The 22,736-nt window shown below is 40.9% G+C and overlaps 2 protein-coding genes across 2 annotated transcripts in view; both read left to right on the top strand.

Annotated features, from left to right (window-relative positions):
* LOC114572933 (interferon-induced protein 44) overlaps window positions 1-8,317 on the top strand; it is a 40,169-nt gene extending 31,852 nt beyond the window's left edge. Inside the window, exons 4-9 of the mRNA XM_028604726.1 lie at window positions 5,832-6,024; window positions 7,109-7,267; window positions 7,396-7,567; window positions 7,702-7,802; window positions 7,946-8,084; window positions 8,285-8,317. Of these exons, the coding sequence (XP_028460527.1) occupies window positions 5,832-6,024; window positions 7,109-7,267; window positions 7,396-7,567; window positions 7,702-7,802; window positions 7,946-8,084; window positions 8,285-8,295 (775 nt within the window). The 3' untranslated portion in view covers window positions 8,296-8,317. The remainder of the gene's footprint in view (window positions 1-5,831; window positions 6,025-7,108; window positions 7,268-7,395; window positions 7,568-7,701; window positions 7,803-7,945; window positions 8,085-8,284) is intronic.
* A 3,332-nt stretch (window positions 8,318-11,649) lies between these two features.
* Window positions 11,650-21,176, top strand: LOC114572801 (protein NLRC3-like). The gene is made up of 7 exons (XM_028604571.1): window positions 11,650-11,796; window positions 13,148-13,252; window positions 14,838-14,966; window positions 15,255-15,359; window positions 15,860-15,966; window positions 18,630-19,912; window positions 20,625-21,176. The coding sequence occupies exons 1-7, from the start codon at window positions 11,693-11,695 to the stop codon at window positions 21,174-21,176; spliced, it is 2,385 nt and encodes a 794-aa protein (XP_028460372.1). The 5' UTR covers window positions 11,650-11,692.
* The last annotated feature ends 1,560 nt before the right edge of the window (window positions 21,177-22,736 follow it).

Genomic DNA, 22,736 nt, shown 5'->3' with positions numbered 1-22,736 from the left:
AAGTGACTTGACGAATAAGCTTTCTACAACAGCTTTGGTAATATGTGGAATGTGATAAAACTCTATAGTCATAATAAAGAGTCGATGTCGTCAGTTATCTCCTCTGCTCTGAGAAACATCCTGTGCCTTTCACGAGGACAGACGATGGCTCCATGGTATCTTGTGAGCGTGTAATCATTATAACATGGCATTTTATGCAAACAGTATAAATAACAACATGAGAGAAAGTATGTAAATCAAAATTTCTCTAACACAAATAAGAAAGCCTTCCGGACTCTGAACATTTACAATGCCTTACAACCTCTTTAAAGTAAATTTCATGCGCCCCTTTTTCATGTATGTATGCATTTAATGTTTTCAATGTGTTTATGTATCTATACTTGAATAATAAAGTTTTTTTGAAGACCAAAAAAAAAAGACGGCCAGGTCACAAAGCTGATATAGCTTCTTGTTTCACATTAGGTGATAGAGACTGATGATATAGGCTAAACACAAACGACATTTCATGCAACAACAGTTAAGTTTTCATGTAGTTCCTGTAATTGGGCCAGTGTACTTTTTTGTTCATTCGATTTCCGATTTTGAAACGATATCCAAATTTGAAAAATGGGTCATTTTAAAGCTTGTTAATATTGATGACAATGTGTTCAAACAGAAAACAAGCCATATTTTTTATTTAATTTAGCCCTCAGAAGTAGAATGGTGGGTTGTTTCGTTATGGACTTTCTTATTAACAGCAAGAATTCAGTCTCCATTACAACCAAATGTACAAAGGGGCGATTTTGCTTTATTAAAAATTAACAAACGATGAACCAGAAGCACAATTAGAATATCGTGCATAAGTTAATTTATTTCAATTTTAATTTAACTTAAAAGGTAAAACTAATATATTATATAGCCCTATTACATGCAAAGCGAGATATTTCACACCTGTATTTGTTATAATTCTGAAATTCAGAAAATGAGATTATTGTGAAAAGGTTCAATATTGTAGGCTCAAAGTGTCCCACTCTAATCACCTAATTAATTCAAAACACCTGCAATGGGTTCCTTAGCCTTTAAATGGTCTCTCAGTCTGGTTCAGTAGAATTCACAATCATGCGAGATGGTCCTCGGATATTCGGCTTCACTCAATGACCTGCACAGTAACACACCTAATCTAAGGATTTCAAAAGGTAGCACGCAAACAGTTTATTAAACTGAAATTAATTAATTTACTTGTCTATGAGCATGTTAGCAAACTACACCAAGAGACAAATACCGAGGAATATTGATAGAAAGCAGGGGAAACTAGTACTTCCATACTTTTTAGCGTTAGCTAATTAGCAACCTGCCTGCCATTATATGTTAGCTTCCAAGCTAGTTAGCAGCTAGCCCCAGAAGCTCATGAAAACAAGGCTTTCACCGAGGCAGTCTTACGCTATTTCCAAACCACTCTTTTGGTTTCAAAATCTGAAATCAAATGAACAAAAAAGTACACGGGCCCAACTACAGTTCACTGTTGTTGCGTGAAATGTCGTTTGTGTCTAGCCTACATCAGTTTCTGTCATTTATTGTGAAACAAGAGGCTATATATCAGCTTTGCTACCGTCTTGGTCCGTTTGAGCTTATGGGGAGTGACGTAGGCAAACAAAATAATTACTGACTTGGATGTGGGTGGGGCTGCAGGCTGCAGCGAGATGCTCCTCGAGGAAAAACTCCCTTTTAGGAAGAAACACAACTCTTGCAATGAGCACACCACCTTTAAATTTCAAGCAATACTGCTACTAATTTTCTTACATTTAAACTTTATTTAATAGCTATTCTACTGTTAACAAACAATGAAAAATGATTTATAATGTTTACTAATTACTAGTAATGTTGTATCAATGTATCAATAGATTAGTGTAAAATAAAATAAGTGTATACATTTAGATAGTTAACTTTGTTAATGGTTAATAATTGTTTTGTAAATCATCTATAAACATTATTTGGCTGGCTGTTGTAAAGTTGCAACTAATGGTTATAATCATAAGGTAATGATTAATTAATGGCTTATAAAGCATCAAGTAACATTCATTTGGCCCCATTAAATCTTTTTTTGGCAATCTATAAAAGAGGTTTTGTGGATGGTTTATTAACAATTTGTTAATGATTAAGACATTGTTAATAAACAGTCCATAAAACCTCTTTTCACCCAACCAGAGCAAGCATTGGGTACTAGCCATTCAGGGATGAGTAATTAATGAATATTCATTAGTCTTCCCCTACCACCCTGCACATTTGTTTTTGCATTTGCGGGCCCTGATCTTGTGCAATGGCATGCAAATTATCCAATCCAAAATGAAAAATACAAGAGCACCTCACCAGGGACTCAAACTCTAGACTCCCAGGTCAAAGCTCAATCTTCTAACCACTCACCTAGCAGTTCTCACAGGATGTTGTACAACTGTTTACCACTTGGTGTCTTCAAGCCTTGGTTGCTAGGTAACCATACTGTATACAAAAAAACAGGTACTAACCAACAAACTAACGTTTGTATGCTTGACAATATATAATATGACAATATGTTCATCATACATGAGTTTAGATAAGTTTAGGTGAACTCTGACCTACTCTAGTTCAAAGGTCAGTATTGTGCGCGTGACAAAACCAGTGCTCGTGGAGAGTAAGCTAGCGGGCGCAGCGAAGATGGTAGCTGAATGCAGTTTCTTGCCCCAAAAACATGGCAGAAAAAAAGAAGAAAACGTATCACTTTCACAACAAATTGCAGGAAGAATTCTTAATTCTTAATTTTATGTCTGTGAAAGAAACCTGCGTGTGTCTCATTTGCTACCATGCTAACTAACCACCAGGAAGTGCACTACGGGCAGAAAAAGCCTGTGAGCTAAAGGCAGCTTTGGGTAAGCAACAGTCTTTTTTTCACGAGGCTGGTGAAAAAGTCACAAAAAGCAACCGAAGCCTCGTTTAGAGCAACACATTTTCCTATCAAGAAGAAGAAGGCATTTTCAAACGGAGAAATTGTCGAGGAAGCAATGATGATAATTGCTAACACTGTACTTAAAGATGAGAAAAATGGAACCGATCTAATCTCCACTCTCTCCGACGTCCAACTGGGTGCATCTACGATGGTTAGGCGAGTGTCAGCTATGTCTGGTAACTTGGCCGATCAGCTGGACCGGGATCTGGCGAAGTGCCGCTGGTTTAGCATCCAGTGCGACAAGTCCGTGGACAGCAGCAGTTTTTACCCGTATGGTGTTTGAAGATTTCTCCACAAGAGAAGAACTCCTGACACTGCTGCCCTTAAAGACAACTACGGGGGAGTTGACATTTATAACACGGTGAAGGAGTTTTTCGTGCAGAAAAAGGTACCATTGGAAAAGCTGGTAGCGGTGACTACAGACGGAGCTCCTCTATGATCGGTCGACATACAGGTTTCATCGCTCACTGTAAAAGTGACCCAGACTTCCCAAAATGTCTGCATTATTATGTGCAAAAGTGATCGGCTTTGGGCACATGATGACCCTTGTTGTAAAAATCATAAACAACATCCGCTCCAAAGCAAAACAGCACAGGATTTTCCAGGTGCTGTTGGAGGAGATGTCAGCTGAATATGGTGACCTGCTGCTACACACAGAAGTCCGATGGCTCAGCAGAGGACGAGTTTTACTTCGTTTTTTTGTCACTTTTGGGTGAAATCAAAGAGTTCAAGCAGTCCAAAGGCGAAGACGTCTCACTGCTAGAGGACACAGAGTGGACACTTGACCTTGCATTTTTGACGGACATTACTGGGAAACTAAACGACTTGAACTGCAAACTGCAAGGCAAAGGTAAGACTGCTGTTGAAATGATAACTGCTTTAAATGCATTTAAAGCCAAGATGAACATTTTCTCTGTGGATTTACAGAGAAAAAAGGTGCTGAAAGACAATGCTTCTGCATCTCAGAGATTTGACAAAGTTGCAGAAAAGTACTGTGAAGTCATAAACAGACTTGGGCTTCATCAGCTTGAGCCATGTGTGTCATTCATTTCCAATCCTTTCGTGAATGTGGACACAACATGCTTTGCTGAGCAACTAAGTCCAACGTTCAACTTGGATGCTGGACAGGTGGAGATTGAAATCATAATATTGCAAAATGACCTCCACCTCAAAGCCTACCAGGCTGCACCAAACTTTTGGTGACTTGTTGACACAGAGAAGTACAGTGGAGTATGCACAGCAGCTATGCAGGTTGCCAGCCTGTTTGGTTCAACCTATCTCTGTGAATCAGCGTTTTCGGACATGAACTTCATCAAGAACAAACACAGAACACGCCTCACTGATGCACATCTGAAAGACTCACAGCAGTGTCAAGTTACACACCAGATTACAATACACTGGTGAACAGCATGCAATGCCAGTCTTCCCACTAACAAAGAAACAGATACCGTAAGATGTCAGTGGCAACATGGCAGTGCCATGGCGAAGTGGAATTAAAATATTGAAGAATTGTGTTCAATTTAAAAGTGTGTTCATGACATGTTACAGTTATAATTTTGTTAAAAATGCCGCAGATTTGATTATTAGAAGATGTATTTAAAAATATTTAAGTTGATTTTTCTAACATTACATAATTGATAACTTTTTGAAACATAGTGCAACAAAGTTCATGATTTGTTAAAAGGGTTTGTCAGTGGCTAGTGAAAATGGGACATTATTCCTATGAAAGGTAGTGATGTAAGTCATCATCTGAAAATTTAACAATTACTGAGATTAAAGTGCTGAATATTGATATCTGTTTCCCACCTTATTGTCATTGTTGATAATTATTAAATTAAAATTATATTGTGAGAAATCATTAACGTGATCAGTGTCTTCACATAGATGAGTGTCATTAATCATTATTAATAATGTATAACTAAAGGCAAACTGAGCAAATTTGTTATTTCAGAAGAGTGTATCAAACCTTCGTATGACTCGGTACCGATGAAGTAGCTCTCAGTTTCAAAAAGGTTGGTGACCCCTGCTTTAATGACAAAACTTAGTCTGGCAAGGTCGGTGACTCGAGTCTGTGTGGTGTGTTTCGTGCCATCGTCAGTAGTAGAATCATCAGAAAGCATACAAGTACATGCATTTTCAGCAACAAATGTTTGCATGAATTAAAAATGAACAAAAGCTGCTTACTGGAGCTTAAACTAATGTTATTAGTATAAAGTATTAGAAACTTATTACATATATATATATATATATATATATTTAACAAGAACAGAACATGTGGTCAGAAAAGATCACATTCAAGTAGTTTACAATCTGTTAAAACTCACAACTAAGGACCTGAGGGGAACATCAAGTGTGTACGACAGCAGTGTGATGATGCTCAAGCTGTGAGCTCACTCAAAGCAGACATGGCAGCCGGCCTTCATTTCGGCCGATTTGACTTGTTGAATCGGCCGGTGGGCAGTCGGACTCAATGACCCATCTGATTGGTGGAGTGCTAGCCCTCGACTAACGAATCAGTGCACAAGAAAAACTGAGCTTCCAACGCCAGTATCTTCTTATTACTAGCCATCACATTTTCTTCCGTTCAGCGAGTAATGACAACAACGACACTTCTTGACTACTATCACCTCTCTCTGATGAAAACTATGACTGACCCCAGCGTGCTATGTTTACTAGGTCTGGAAAGATGCTCCGTTATTTCCTGTTTTCATTTTTTGGGCGACAATACAGATTAGCGTTACCTGCTGTTTCTGCCGACAGTCGGCCATCGGGTTCTTGTGTCAGAGCCTTTACAGTAACCTACTGAGCAATTTACATTTGCTGTCTGTGTTAAGAAAATCTGATATAATGTATGTTTTCCTGCCCTGAGCAGAGGCAAACAGAGGGATCTGCAGTATGTGAAGGACTACAGACCTCAGACTGAAGGCCTGCAGCACAGGATTCTTCTTCATGGTCCAGTTGGAGCTGGAAAGTCCAGTTTCATCAACTCTGTCCTAAGTGTCGTAGAAGGCACAACGTCCAAAAAGGCTTATGTGGCTAACTCTGGCGAAACTCAAACCAAAAAGGTACAAAGAAAGTATAAAGTAAAATATACAGTTTAAGTATTGATGTGTCTCTAGTTCTTAAGTTGTGTTTAAAGTTAATGGAGCTATGAACCACAGACTGTGTAAAAAAATGGACATAGCATCAGTGACATCACCCATTGGTTTGTGGACTGCCATTTTGAAGCCTCAAGTTTGGCAATATGGGCTTCGCCGTCTTGTTTTTTTGCAACAAGGCGTGGCAATTTCTGGACGATAGGGTCAAGCTGGGGAGGATGGCGCAGCCAAGCCAGTATTGTTTATGGTTTCATGGCGCTGCGCTAAGCTAAACGCTAAAGAGGGAACGTTGCCGATTTTCAACCCTTCTGAAGCGAGTCATCCAGCAGATTACCAACGCAGACTGATCTCATTAAGTGGCGTATGTATGACACGCCAATTTGAATGCCATTATTGGCGTGTTATAGAGACTCATTATTGCTTTTTAGCGTGTTTATCAATGCCATTTGGCCTCCATTGACATATGTTACGTGTGAATTATTGTGGCGTTTATCAATCTTTTTTTTTTTTTTTTAATAAAGCCTTCCCCAATGTTCTCTTCCTAAACCCAACCATTTAATGTTTTGCTAAGCGTGTGACGTTGGTCATTGATGACATCTGAAGCCTCGCTGCCTGACCGTACCACGTGACAGGTTTATGAAGTGGTTCAAATCTACACGGTTTAATTACAAAACCGTGATCTACAGGAGCACATTCACCGCCCTCTGCCCAGTTAAACCATTACCACATACCAGTTTTAGAATAACCTACTAATATTGCTATTGGATTTACACACATTTGATAGACACATTCCTCTAAAGGAAATCCCTTTATTATGCAGTTATGTTCACTATATTATACCAAATGAAAATGCACACTATGTTGCTATAAATAGATTAGGTGGAAATTGATTATTTCTTCGTCGTTTGCCTTAACCCGAATATAATCGTTTTTTCTTTGTTCATTCTTTTTACAGTCTGTGCTTTGAACAGAAGCACCTGCAGCAACACAACAAGACAAGACAAACAGGACATGCTTAATAACTGCACTTTTCTCTATATGTGGTTCACAGTACAACACCTACAAGATCCAAAAGGATGGACAGAATACCTTTTGCTCTATCGTTCTCAGTGACACCATGGGGCTGGAATGCAACACCAACAGACGCAGAAAAGTCTATGTCAAAGATATCAAACGGGTGATGAAGGGACGTGTGAGAGAAGAATACACGGTACTTTTAAAACAGCATTTTTTCAACAAACATTATTTAGGTTAAAAAAATTTAAATAACTACTGTTATCTGTTTAACATTATAATAATCTTGGTAATTGTCATCCTTGATTTTACTTTGATTTCCAGTTCAATCCTGAAAGTAAGATATCAAAGGAGGATCGATACTACACCCGAGCCCCAACTGCCAACGACAAAGTGCACATTCTGCTTTGTGTCGTTGATGCCAGCACAGTATCTCAGATGAGTCCTAAAGCTATAGAGACACTGCAGGACATCAGAGAGGACGCCTCTGACCTGAGTGAGAGCAGAAATCATGATTTTTATTTAACCCTTTGGGATTGATGTAGGCCACTTGTTCTCAAACTCTGGTACAGGGAAGAAATGAAAGCTAAGCTAATGGGTTCATGTTAAATCTTTCTGTTCTCCTTGCAGATATTCCTCAAGTGGCCATTCTCACCAAAATTGACTTAATCTGTCCGGAGATTAAAAAGGATGTAAAGAATGTCTACAGGAGCAAGATACTAAAGAAAAAGGTATTATATTATTTGTCATTTAGTTTGCACAGAGAAGAAATATAATTTAATATGTCATGTAATACATTTTCAGTATTTTAGCACAAAGCTCTCATTTGTTCTGAGCTGTATTTTTTTCTGAGATGTGATTGTTTTAAACATAGATGGAGGAGTTCAGTGCAGCGGTGGGTTATCCCATGAACTGCATCTTCCCTGTGAAGAACTACCATGAAGAAACCAACTTCAACAGTGACATTGACTCACTGATCCTGAGCTCCCTGAGAGACATCATCGACAACTTGGGTCAGTCTGAATGTTGAGAGATATTTGCATAAGAACGCTGTATTGCATTATGTCAAAATAACAATCTGTGACATTAATTCGTCAATCATTACTTTTCCTGATGGCACCATGTTAATTGTGTTTTACTTTAAAGCCTTTGTGACCCCTGCTTTTATTAGATGATGGCTGAAAATACTCGTTTCTCATTAAACTGTCCCCAGGGTCCAGCTGAGGATAGTGATTCCAGATTTCAGTATTGAACCTACAACCCCATACGCTGAGTAAGAAGATTCTTGTTTCAAGAGTCATACAGTATACTGGTTCAAGGTACAGCTGTTGTAGTTGTATCTGGACGGCTCTGAGCCTCCACCTGGGATTTATGTTGTCTGTTATTCAGTCAAATAATCTAAACTCAGAGTGACTGTAGATTTGTTCTATCTATGACCACATAACTGCAAATTAAGACATTTAAATGTATATTTCTATAGATATATCTATGCCTATTTCTGTCTTGCTTTCTGCTGCAGCTCCACCCTGTGGAAGAATATTGTATTACAGTTCATTTCCACATAGAGGATCTTTGACTGTATATCATAGGCTACTCAAACTGAGCTTGGCAAGACTACTTTTTCATTTGCCTCTCCACATATCCGTCTTGGAACCAGCCCCTGCTGGCGTGCAGACTAGATTAGAACAAAAGAATGTTTATTCTTGTAGCTTGAAAAGAATTGACAACCACATGGTAGGATCTTGTTTGTGACTGAAGTAACCTCAAAACACATGGATTTGGGGGACGACGGCCCAATGGAGAGAGTTTTCATCCAAGGAACCGCCCCCAAAACTTCAAGAGAATATATTTGTGAAACTGAGAAATGTTTGGGACTGTAAAATGTGAATCCACAAGGGAGAAGCATCTTTTCAGTCCGCTGCAGGGTAAAACTTGTTTTTGTCATGTAATTTTCTTATTAAATCTTTTTGTTAATCTTCATTGGACCAGGCCTCTCTTTCAAACACAACACTTCCTAGGCCTAATGTCAAACTAATATCTATTTGTGATTAGTGGAGGCAATTACTTAGGTCAACTGAACAATGGAAAGAACAAATTTTTGACCCACCGTGGTGTATGAAGAGGGAAAACTGTAGCGGAGAGAGCAATTTGTTTGGAAAAATGTCAGAGAATCATAATGCATCTTCACCCTCTGTCTTCCCCTAATGAATGGGTCAAACATGTCCATTTAATGATAATTATACCTCTCAAGTTTGTTCTGTAATTCAAAAACGTGGGTCCAAACAGCAAACATATTATCATCACAAAAAAGATAAAAGTCTGGCGAACACATTGATGTGGTTTTTGTTTGTGGTGTCAAATAGATGTGACACAGAGCAGGTAACAAGCAGGGAACTGTCTTCCTCCTTCCAGATATTTTTTTTTTCATTATTTCTATTGGCAGTTGGTATGAACAGAGCCAAAAGTTTAAGTCCGTGGATTCCATAGTTACGTCTCGGCGGAACAAAATTTCCTACATTTTGACCAACAATGATGTATGAAGCGTGAAAACTGTAGGGGAGAGAGAATTTGTTTGGAAAAGTTTCAGAGGATCGTACTGCAGCTTCACCCTTTGTCATCCCCTCTGGCTCTCAACATTTCGGCCACATACACACACACTGGAAAATCTGAAACTGTCTGAAAACTGGACATATACATAAACTGTGATTTGGTAGAAACCATGTTTGATATCAAAATGCCCATTCAGTCCAATAAAGGCCAAAGTCTTGTCTTTGGTTTAAACTTTTAATTATATTTCTACATTAAAGTTTGGCGATACAGTATGGCTCCAAAGAGGGGTTGTTTTGAGCTATGTAAAACGATTTCCTGAAGATTTCCCATTAAAGTCTATGGGAAATTTTGCTGCGTTTTTTTGTCAATTTTGTGAAAACCGCGTGGCAAATCTCTTAGAAAAGTCATAGCACACCAATCCCGATCATTACACACATTTTAATGTATTTTGTGTGCATGTGTTGGCAACTCTCCGTGACTAGTAGCAGAACAAAAATGTGGCGGAATAATATTAAGTACGGGGGATATTAGTCATTCTGACGATTGCTGCTATTGCAGCACATCGGCACACTGAATAATTGTTTTGTCAATGTAAATCATGGGGCTAGGAAGCTGGGATTGGAACAGAGAGGTAACGTAGTGTAGAGCATACAAGATGGTTAGCTATGCCCTATTGGGTCCTGCTGGAATTTAATATTGATCTTGGTTTTCTTCAGGAAAAAGCCGGAGGTGACTCCAAAAATAATGGAATATCTTAATTTAATCAGTGAGTGCACTTTGATTGTTTTTACAGATGCATCTAGAGATCAAGTTAGTGGGAGAGCTGGGTTTGCGGTGTATGTGGAGCAGTTTGGGTAAAGATTTGCCGATGCATTTCTAATGGAAGCTCTGTTCTCACTGCTGATTTAATGGAAATATTATGGGCTCTATGGTGGATTGAGGAAGCCAGATTTAGAGAAGTCATCATCCGTTCAGATTCTGCAGCTGCTCTAGAAACTTTAAGGGTAGGAAAATCTAAAGCTCGTCCAGACATTCTAAATGACATTTTAGGTGTGTGTTTAGCAAGGATTAACAAAGCCAATTCATCGACTATAGACCTGTGGAAAAGCGCAGCAGCACGGGTATCAGTTCTGGTGACCTCGGCGTCACAAGAATTAGAGGAGAGTGACTAGGCAAAGTGTGATATTTTTAATTTTTTTATTATTGTTTGTTTTGTTTTCCTCAAGGCCGCAGAGGGTGGGGGGTGGGAGATGGTTTTTGTTCTTGTTCAATTGTATTTGTCTGTTCAGTATGATAAAAATGTAAAAAACAATAAAATAATTGATCTAAAAAAATGCTCGGGTGAGGGGGAATGAGCAGATGGTCCTCATTGCAAAGGAGAGTCTAAGAAGAGTAGTAGATATCCATCTATCATTGGGCAGAGTGGAAATGAGAGAAAGAATTAAAGAGGGTGTAACAAAAGAATGGCAGAGGGGGTGGGAAAAATAAGTCAGGGGTAGACACTTTTTTATACAACCTAAAGTTATGAAAATATGCTTCTGTACATCTCTGTCTCGTAGAGTTAAACTGTGTAGATTGAGGTTGGGGCATTGTGGGTTAAATTATTATTTGTGCATTGTAGGAAAGAATGTTTCTGGCTCGTGTGAATGTGGGAGTCTCGAGTGAAGCATGTTTTGCTGGAATGTAAAAGATATAGTGTAGAAAATAAGGGTATTGTTTGTAAAACTGACACGGCTTGGAGTTGAGGCTTTTTCTGTCAATTTCTGTTTGTTTGCACACAGTGAGGAACATTAACTGACATCCAAGACAGTTCTTCAATTCCTGCATGATACAGGACTGTATGTAATAATCTAGGTTAAACTTTTGATCTGTGGAGGGCAGTAATAGGCTTAGCAGCGTCTACACTGCCGGAATCTCACAAGAAGAAGAAGAACGACAGAGCAGGAGGATAACAGGAAGTCTCAGGCAGGGTGAGTGTTAACACTCAGCCTGAAAGCAAGAACTCTTCCTTTGATTTAATCTGCTGATTTTATCAGATTTGTTAGATTGTTTACATTCCAGATTCGGTAAAATGAGTGATTTGGAAGAAGAGGAGGACTCTCTGTCCATGAAGAGTGACTTTTCCAAAGAGGAACCTCCATTCTTCAGTAAAAAAACAGGACCTTCAGACACAAAGTAAGAGTCTGTTTCTGTTGTAAACTCATCCGTGGAATAATCTGTTATTTAATTATGATAGTCACTACAACTCTGTTCTTGTATAATTTCATGAGGATTTTATTTTAGTCAGTCACTCGGGATGTCTAATCAAATGTTTTTGACCCCGATCAGAGCCCTTTACTGATTCGTTTACCTAAATGTTGACTAGAAATGTTTGTGACACACTGAAGTATCAGGTGTAGCTGCCAAATCTGCCACACCTTATTTTTCGCGAGACATAATCTGGTTCACGGTTTATTGCACAATAAAATCCTGTTTTAGCCTCCTCCACACACTGCACACACAGAACATGTATTCAAATATTTAAATAGAAGAGAATAAAACAAAACAGAAAAAAGTACATGAAAGTGACTCTAACTGACAGTAGACAGCAGTGGTCTTCACTATTTTTTTCATTAGAGCCACACTGAACAATAGGTGAGCCACTTTTACCACAATGTATGAAAAGTTACTTCCAGTCATAAATAGCATGTCTGCTTATCAATCTGCCATCGCTGAACATACAATATGCAATTTTTTTGCATAGCTGGAAAGACTGGACAAACTAGAGGGCAGAGCAAGTTAAAAATATATTTTCTAGTCTTTATTTCCATCTTGTAATGGCACTGTTTTGGGTATTTTTTTAAAACATAAATTATTTTAAAGCAGACTTAGGGCCTTATCTAGTTTTTTTTGCCTCATAAAAGGTGAAAAACAGGACTTGCTGTGTCTCTATGATCCCATCCTGTCCTATTCATGGTAGCCTACTACTGATAATTCTGCATAGGGATTCACATAGACAGTGAAAGTTGCAAAAAATAAAACATTTTGTTGTATAGTTCTTTAAAAATAAAAAGGAAACTTGTTTTGGGGCAAATAATAATTATTACTATCTATTAATTACTCTGGCTGAGATTTCCTAGGAACCTTACCAAAAAGGCTCAGCATGCTGCAAAGGTTGGTATAATATGAAAATGGCTGGTAAACTAGCAAAAGTGGATTTGGACACGCCCTAAATGCACCTGCACCAGTGGGCTTAGATCGTTAAAATAGGGCCCTTAGGGTTATGTTATAGCCCTGCTTGTTTTTAATGTTTTTATGAAATATCTGTATTGACTGCGTGATCATATCACTGTATTGTTTACTGCCATGCAAGCCACAAATTAAAGCTTGGGGAGCCGCAGGAGGCTCGCAAGCTGTGCAATGAATAACACTGATCTAAAGAGAAATATTTACAAGAAAGATAATTCAGTTATGTCGAGTATTACATATATATAGTACTTGTGTACTAGAGTACTAATGATGTGTATGAAACATGTTGTTTCCACAGATGGAGAGCAGAGTCTCCAGTGTCCAGCTCTCTGTCCATGAAGAGTGACTTTTCCAAAGAGGAACCTCCATTCTTCAGTGATGAACCTGGACCAACAACCACAAAGTTAGAGTTTCTTTTGTAAACTGACCTGAAGAAGATTCAGTCATGTAGAGACTTATCTGACACCAGCTAGTAGAAGTTATGGTAACCCTTTACTTGAAGGTATCTACATAAGAGTGACATGACACTGTCATGACACAGGAACTCTAAGCCTTTTGTTAGGCTAAGGCAGGTGTGGATGAGACCTTTTATTTGCGTTGCGTTTTAACCCAAACCTAACCCTAACCATAAATTGTCATGTCAAAAACGTGACTTGTTTATAATGTTTATGACACGTGACAGTGTTATGTCACTCTTATGTAGATACCTTTAATTAAAGTGCAACTAAAGTGGTTTTAGAGGGGCGCTATGCAAAAATTAAGCAAAGTTGCTGGCTTGGCTCTTTTAGTTTTATTTGAGAAAATGCATTGAACATGGGCGTGTTACAGCACTAAATCTAATCCTGTGTTCCATGTCCGTCGGAAGCCAGCGCTGGGAATGATGTCACACCCAAGTTGAGTGCGTTTCATTAAAAAAGTCGGAATTTTAGTGTAGTTTTGTTCTGTCCTGCTTAGCCATTGCTAGCAATACCAGTTGATAACAATACATTAGGCTGTTTTTTGTGCAAACAGAGTAACAACGTCCAAAGATAAAAGTTGGACAGGACTGTGTGTACAGCTGATTTAATGAGACACAAATAAGAGAGAAGTGCTAATAAACTTTATATTACTACAGCTTTCACTACTGTTGATGCACGGCCCAGCCATGTTGGATTTTGAGGTTGCCTTTGCGCGGGGTACTGTGAGGTTATCTGACTTTTCTGAGTCAGGAATAAAACCTCAGAGGGCGTTCCATTTAAAGTTTCTGACTTGGAATTGGAAATTCAACTTCCGAGTACAAATGGAATGCACCATATCGCTCATATTTGTTGTTTTGGGACTCATTGGAAATCCACCTGCTTTGTTGTTTAAAGGAGAAATGAAAGTTATAAGTATTATCAAATCATGATTATGTTACTGCTACTTCTTCTAACTACTAATGATGTGTGTAATGGCCCTGACACACCAAGCCGATAATCGTCCGTCGGACGGTGAGTGACTCAAGTCTGTTCCATGTGTTCCGTGCCGTCATCCGTCGAAGGAGCCATCGGCCTTCATTTTGGTCGACCTGACTTGCTGGGTCGGAGGGCGGGCAGTCGGACTCACTCCACCAATCAGATTGTTGGCGTCCTAACCCGGAAATAACGAGCGGAATAAGTGACGAACGCCTCTCAAAATCGGACAAAAATCTTTTTAAACTGTTGATCTGAAATGAAGACAGATTCAGCAACTGTATGGCCTATTTCCCACTTAAAATGTTTTCAGAAACACGTTTCAGTGAACTATTTTCATAAAATACAAGATTGTATTTCGGACAAGCCGCAATTACTATCAGCTGTCCGTTGTCATTTCCGGTTTTCATTTTTTGTATTGCGTCTTGTGCATGCGCAGAACGTACACTCAAGACGGCTTCGCTTCAGTGTGTTCTGAGGCATTTGTTGCACCTCAGGGAGCCGACGGTCAGCCGTCAGGTTGGTGTGTCAGGGGCTTAAAACGTTTTGTTTCCACAGACGGAGAGCAGAGTCTCCACTATCCAGCGCTCTGTCCATGAAGAGTGACTTTTCCAAAGACGAACCTCCATTCTTCAGTAATGAACCTGGACCCTCAGACACAAAGAGTTATGGGAAACGGTTTCTAGTGTAAGCTAACCAAACAAGACCAGAAACTTCCAATTATCTATTTGCCTTGCAGTCGTAGCTTTTAGTTTTGTTGCAGAATATGCATTGAACATGGGCCGTATCACAGTTTATACGTTCAACGTTCATATTTGTCATTTTAGGGAGTCACTAGAAAATGTACCTATTTTGTTGTTTAGGTGTGAGGGCCTGTTGGTAGTGTCTATATCCTATGCATATGGAGATACAGATCATGTAACTGCTTCTTTTGCTAAGTACTAATGATATGTGTAAAACATGTTGTTCCCACAGACGGAGAGCAGAGTCTCCAGTGTCCAGCTCTCTGTCCATGAAGAGTGACTTTTCCAAAGACGAACCTCCATTCTTCAGTAATGAACCTAGACCCTCAGACACAAAGTAAGAGATTGTTTTTGTTGTGAACTAGCATTGCTAGACCTATCTTCACAGCGCTGTGTAGTAAGGTCTGGCTGGAGAAAAAAACACTCTGGGGTTCTGGGTTGCTAAGCTCTGCAAAATAGTCACAGGAAGGAACTTGTTTTGGTGGAACATTTGCACCCCGTAAAATAAAATGTCCCATACAATATTAAATGTATTGAACTTTTCACACAGTAGCTGGATACATGGTTAAACCTCATTGGCTCTTACCAGTGTATCTCCGTGTGTACTTTGTCCACAGCAATCCCACCAATCAGTCCCAAAACGTCCCAGTTAGAGAGGAAATGCCCTAAACATATTCTTTATAAATCTTTACCATCATTCCCCAAAATAATTAAGCAAGCCTGCCTTGTTGCCCCATCCACATCTTCTGAAAAACTTGACATTTTCAGTATGTAGCTCGAAGTTTGTCGTTGTTTCCCTACCACTAATGTGTTTACTAAATGTGTTCATCTCCACAGAGACAAAACTAAACAGAGTCATGTTTTCATGGTTGAACAGCCGTCTGGCAACAGATCCGGAACAAGAGCTGGACTGCAGACAGTCAGTCAGACCAGCACTGTACAAAGTAAGTCATCGTGTGTGTGAGAGAATGTGTAAATATGGTTTAATTGGTGTGGCAACAATCGCTTCAGGGTGTCGGGTCAGGACACTATTTCAATGTTCAGGTGAGAGTGTGGGAGAAAGGAGATGCAGAGTCCAGGGCTGTGGTTTAGATGGTTTATGTAAACAACAAAGCACAGCAATACAGACTGTTTAGAAAGTTTAATTAACATAACATAATTAAAGACCAATAGCAAAGGCAAACCTAAGCTAAATAGAGCATAGAGCGATATCAATGGCTAATAATAATAACTAGAATGGAATGAGCTATTAATTAGAGATTAGCAAACACGAAGGCCTTTGTGTAACCTATATAAATGACAGTCATTATAAGTAACGGAAAGTCAAGTCCAGCTGATGTCTGCTCCTCCGTGCATGTGCAGAGTGCACGTGCAGGGAGCGTGATCAGGCACAGTGGATACATAATGGGAATGCATGCACAGGGGCATGGCGTTTTTTACAATGTGTGAAAAAATGATTCTTCTTGGTTTATTTGTTGTTTTGTGCACCATCCAACCATGGTCATCTCCTTATCCGGGCTCGGGTCGCAGGGGCAGCAGCTCCAGCAGGGGACCCCCAACTTCCCTTTCCATGAGCATTCCTTGGGCGTTCCCAGGCCAGGGTTGAGATATAGTCTATCCACTTAGTCCTGGGTCTTCCCCGAGGCCTCCTCCCACCGCCTGGAACACCTTCCTAGGGAGGTGTCCAGGGGGCATCATTACCAGATGCCCAAACCACCTTAGCTGGCTGCTTTCCACACAAAGGAGCAGCGGCTCTACTCCGAGCTCCTTACAGGTGACTGAGGGCGTTTTTACACCTGTAGTTGGTTTGCTTTGGTCCGAATCAGTTGATGACTTTGTAAACTTGGAGCGATTTCCCCTTGGTTTAGTTTTGTTTCACACGGAAAAATCTAAGCGAACCAAAATGCGTCATTACAAACCACACAAGAATGTTAAGAACGTTCACTCAGTTTATTGGTCTGGGATGGGATCATGATAGTACAGGAAATATAGGAAAAACGTCCTGTGTTCTGGTTGTCTCCATGGTCAAACCTGCTCATTTCTTTGAAATCATTTTTCAGACATTGTTTTGCAAACAATTTTTCTACGTCTGCTCTGCTCACGGATACTTCGCTCTGCTCTGCCAGCATTTGTCTCCAACTTTAGCGGCAGCTTGTTTGACCGAGACAACCTCTTCAAGGAGTTGTCCGTGTGCTTGTTTGGTCTGCGTAAGGGTGCATCTGAGTGCAATTGCTGCATTCACACTTGCTGCATTCACACCTACCCAAACAAACTGCACTTTATCCTTCATGTTCCACTTCTGGGATTGCTCCGGTGCAGGAATTCCGCTGGATGCATGTCTTTTCCGTTTCCTTCCACTTTCTTTGTTTTCTCTTGCACAACTATTTTGCAGCGGCTCTGTGCGGAGTTTAGCACCACCCATGACGATTCTGATTGGTTTAAAGAAATGCCATTAAACCAGAGCATGTTTTCCTCCCATCCCCGAATGCTATGTGGAGTAGCCAGACCCTCCTTCAGCATGCTTTGGAGGAGCTTCTGGCAAAGCACAACACAAAAAAATTAGGCAGCTGTGAAAGCCCTAAGAGACGCCAGACACTGTCCTGAGAAAAAACAATTTTGGCCGCTTGTACCCCCAAACTTGTTCTTTTGGTCATGACCCAGCCTTTATGAACATAGTAGTGGTCATAAATAGAGTATAAACAAAAATTGACCCATAGATTGAGAGCTTTGCCTTTCCACACAGCTCTATTTTGCCACAACAGTGCAGTAAAGCAAATGCAGTATACCGCATGCTGCTCCGATTGGCCAATCTCCCACTCCATTCTCCCCTCAATCATGAACAAAACCACAAAGTACTTGAACTCTTTCACTTGGGGTAAGGACTAATTCCCTACCTGGCACTACATCATTTTCTGGCTGAGAACCATGTTCTTAGATTTAGAGGTGCTGATCCTCATCCCAGTCGCTTCACAATCAGCTGAGCACTGAAGGTCAGCGGTTGGTGAAGGCAGCAGAGCGTGTCATCGGGACAACACTACCCTCCCTCAGAGACATATTCACTGGCCGACTCCAAAAGAAAGCCAGCTGTATCATAAAGAACCCCACTCACGCTGGACATCACCTGTTCTCTCCCGTACCCTCTGGAAAAAGATACAGGACAATCAGATCCAGAACCAACAGACTGAAAAACAGCTTTTTCCCCCAGGCAGTCAAAAGCACAAACCCTCCTCTCCATCTACTTCCTCTATAAAGACTTGTGTGCAATAAACTAATTGGAAGTGCAATAATATTATGTGTATATAGTGCCACCTCATTTATCTTGATTGTTACATTTTACTATTTATATTTTCTATTTTGTTGTGAGTTTATATTTTTATTTTGTTTGTTTGTAATTTAACTGTCATATTGAGAGCTGCTAATCTGTTTTTCGTTGTTGAAAGCAATGACAATAAGATCTATTCTATGATAGACATTTAAGATTTGTACAAATATAACATTTAAACCCCTATGTTTATTGTGACTTGAATTCTGTAGGCCCTAAAAAATAATCATCAGATTCTCAAAACATTTTTCTTTTGGTCTCACATTTTTCCTTCTCGTCCAATAGATCGTGGTCAGCAGGAGGTGTCAGTTGAACAAAAAATCAGTCTGAAAAGCAGATTTGAACGTGTGGCTGAAGGAACTAATGAAACGGGAAGTAAAACCCACCTCAAGAAGGTGTACGTTATGATGTACATCTCAGAGGGACAGAGTGAAGAGGTTAACACCCAACACGAGGTTTGGCAGCTTGAAACAAATTCCAAGATGAAGATCCTCCATAACTCTCCAATCAAGTGTCACGACATCTTTAAAGCCTTACCTGGCCAACAGAAACACATCAGAGTCGTTCTGACGTGCGGCGTTGCTGGCGTTGGAAAAACCTTCTCAGTGCAGAAGTTCTGTCTGGACTGGGCTGAGGGTTTGGAAAACCAAGATATCAGTCTGGTGATTCCTCTTGCATTCAGGGAGCTAAACTTGGTCAAGGATGAGCAGTACAGTCTTCTCAAGCTCCTCCATGTTTTCCATCCAACATTACAGAAGGTCCCAGCAGAGCAGCTCGCTGGCTCTAAAGTTCTCTTTATCTTTGACGGCCTGGATGAAAGCAGACTTTCAATGAATTTTCAGAACAGGCAGGAGGTTGTATCTGATGTCACACAGAAGTCATCGGTCAACGTGCTGTTGAGAAGCCTGATCAAGGGGAAGCTGCTTCCCTCGGCTCTCGTCTGGATAACTTCCCGACCTGCAGCAGCCAATCAGATCCCTCCTGCGTGTGTTGACAGGGTAACAGAAGTACGAGGCTTCACTGACGACCAGAAGGAGGAGTACTTCAGGAAGAGATTCAGTGATGAAGAGCTGTCCAGCAGAATCATCTCCCACATCAAGACCTCCAGGAGCCTCCACATCATGTGTCTGATCCCAGTCTTCTGCTGGATCACTGCTACAGTTCTGGACCACATGTTGACTACAGACCAGAGAGGAGAGCTGCCTAAGACCCTGACTGACATGTACTCACACTTCCTGCTGGTTCAGACAAAGAGGAAGAAGCAGAAGTATGCTGAGGGACAAGAGACGAGTCCACAGGAGCTGACGGAGGCTGACGGGGAAGTTCTTCTGAAGCTGGGGAGGCTGGCGTTTGAAGAGCTGAAGAAAGGAAACATCATGTTCTACCAAGAAGACCTGGAGCGCTGTGGTCTGGATGTCACAGAGGCCTCGGTGTACTCAGGAGTTTGTACAGAGATCTTTAAAACAGAGAGTGTGATCTTTGGGGGAAAAAAAGTCTACAGCTTCATTCATCTGAGCATTCAGGAGTTTCTGGCGGCAGTCTACATTTTCCACTGTTACACAAACAGAATGGAAAAGGTACTGGTCCCTTTCCTGGGGGAAAGAGAGGCTAAATTATCGCTGAATCAGCATCGTTACCGTGAACAGGATGTTCGATACGATGATCGATACGATGATTACGACCAAGATGATCAATACGATGATCAATACGATGATCGATACGATGATTATGACCAAGATGATCAATACGATGATCAATACGATGATCGATACGATAATTACGACCAAGACGATCGAGACGACGATCGAGACGACGATCGATACGATGATTATGACGGGGGCGATCCGGGCGGCGAGAGGCGGCGATCGAGGCGGCGATCGAGCGGCGATCGAGGCGGCGACGACGATCGAGACGACGATTGAGACGACGATCGAGACGACGATCGAGACGACGATCGATACGATGATTATGACCGAGACGATCGAGACGACGATCGAGACGACGATCGAGGCGACGACGATTTAGGCGACGATCGACGACGGCGACGAGGCGGCGATCGAGGCGGCGATTATGACCGAGGGCGATCGAGGCGGCGATCGAGGCGGCGATCGAGACGACGATCGAGACGACGATCGAGACGACGATCGAGACGACGATCGATACGATGATTATGACCGAGACGATCGAGACGACGATCGAGATGACGATCGAGACGACGATCGAGACGACGATCGAGACGACGATCGAGACGACGATCGAGACGATGATTACGACCAAGACGATCAATACGAAGATCGATACGATGATCGATACAATGATCACGACCAAGATCTTCGTTATTATTATACATACACTGTCTCAACTCTGGATGACTTCCTGAAGAGAGCCACAGAAAAATCCCTGAAAAGTAAAAATGGCCACCTGGACCTGTTTGTTCGGTTCCTTCATGGCCTGGCTCTTGAGTCCAACCAGAGACTCTTAGGAGGCCTGCTGGGTCAGTCGGAAAACAGACTAGAAATCATCCAAACAGCCATCAACAACCTGAAGAAGATGAACATGGACAATGTAATCTCTCCTGACAGAAGCATGAACATCTTCCACTGTTTGTTGGAGATGAACGACCAAACAATACATCAGGAGATTCAAGAGTTCCTGAAGTCAGGGAGCAGATCACAGAAGGAACTCTCTGGGATCCACTGCTCAGCTCTGGCCTACATGCTGCAGATGTCAGGGGAGGTTCTGGATGAGTTGGACCTAAGGAAGTACAACACATCAGAGGAGGGACAACTGAGACTGATCCCAGCTGTGAGGAACTGCAGAAAAGCTGTGTGAGTGCATGCATTGTTATTGACAAAATGAATCAATGTAGAATTATAGTGTGATCACACCAAACGCATAGCAAATGTTAGACCTGACACTGTTACATTCAAAGTCAATGCATAGATTCAAATTTGCGCTGGGTAACACAAATTGTATGTATATTCGAGAATATAAACAAATGTTTCAACTTGCGCAACAAACTCATGTGATGCTATGCCATGAAAGCCTATTGCCGTTTAGATTCTCTTGATATCTTCTAGTCTGGCTATCATCAGACCAAGCTCAGTCTTTTAAGATTGAACATTAGTCTGGGGAGTCTGCTCTGTATTTTCTCTGCACAAGAGGAGTAATCAACCCACATAGTTCAAATGACTCTGTACGCAACTGGATAGTCCTTCAATCAATCAGACCAACGATCAAGGTGACGTAGCAGCGACAGCAGCATCAACATTTGTAACGGAAGCAGGATAGATAAACGTACAGGTTTCCAGCCTGAGCTGCAGGGAGAAATCAAACCCCCAGCAGATCGGGCTAGGTTTACCTAGTCTAGATGTCTTGATGTTGTTGAATCAAAAATGGAGGAACAAATTATTGTAGCTGACTGTGGCACCCACCAGGAAGTTCGCAGTGCGCCCAATGGTGGAATTACAACTCCTGTGACTTTCGATTGAATAAAAGATGTCAGATTTCAGAGTTTACTTTTCACCTTATGGATATCCTCCTTTGTGTCCTTAATTGAAATTTGCCAAAGGAACTTCAATTAAAGAGATACCTTGTTGATATTCTATTAACTTAGTATCATAATATTGTTGGTAGTATGTGTCAATGAACTGTGGTAACATATTTTACATTTATCTGTATTCACAGACTTCATAACTGTGAGCTGTCAGACACTCACTTTGAAGTTGTGGCCTCTGCTCTTAAGTTCGATCCCTCCCATCTTAAAGAACTGGACCTGAGCAACAACCGTCTGCAGGATTCAGGAATGAAGCTGCTGTCTGCTGGACTGGAAAATCCAAACTGTAGACTGGAAACTCTGGGGTCAGTTCTCTGTTTGTCTTGTTCTGTCTAGCTTTGTGTGTGTGTGTGTGTGTGTGTGTGTGTGTGTGTGTGTGTGTGTGTGTGTGTGTGTGTCATAGTATAAAATATGGATGTGGTTCCTGTGACGTCACTCACAGGCTTCTGAAGAGCTGTTGTAAACTTTATTTGGGCGTCTCCGCCATCCTAGCATTGCCTGGCACTGTCTAACTCCTGGCTAACCTAAAGAATTGGCAAAGAGGTGGAGTGTGGATGGAGCAGAGACTGGCTGGATGAAGCCTAGAGCACAAAGAGGCAAAGTCTTACTTCAGAAAAAGTGTTTAGTTTGGGCATTTTAACATGGGGTCCATGGGCATTGACTAACTTTCAGAGCCAGCCTGAAGTTGCCATTCGCGGAACTGCTGTTTTTAGCACTTCCATGTTGGTTTCATTTTTCTGATATACTATATAATAGTATATACTGTTATATACTGTTATATGTTATTTTGGCCTTGGGCTGCTCCGTAGTTTGTGAAATCAGAAAGCTATGCAGCA

The sequence above is a fragment of the Perca flavescens genome, chromosome 18 (assembly GCF_004354835.1).
Source record: "Perca flavescens isolate YP-PL-M2 chromosome 18, PFLA_1.0, whole genome shotgun sequence".
Taxonomy (NCBI): domain Eukaryota; kingdom Metazoa; phylum Chordata; class Actinopteri; order Perciformes; family Percidae; genus Perca; species Perca flavescens.
Note: the sequence above shows the minus strand (reverse complement) of the source record. Positions and strands in the feature narration are given on the sequence as shown.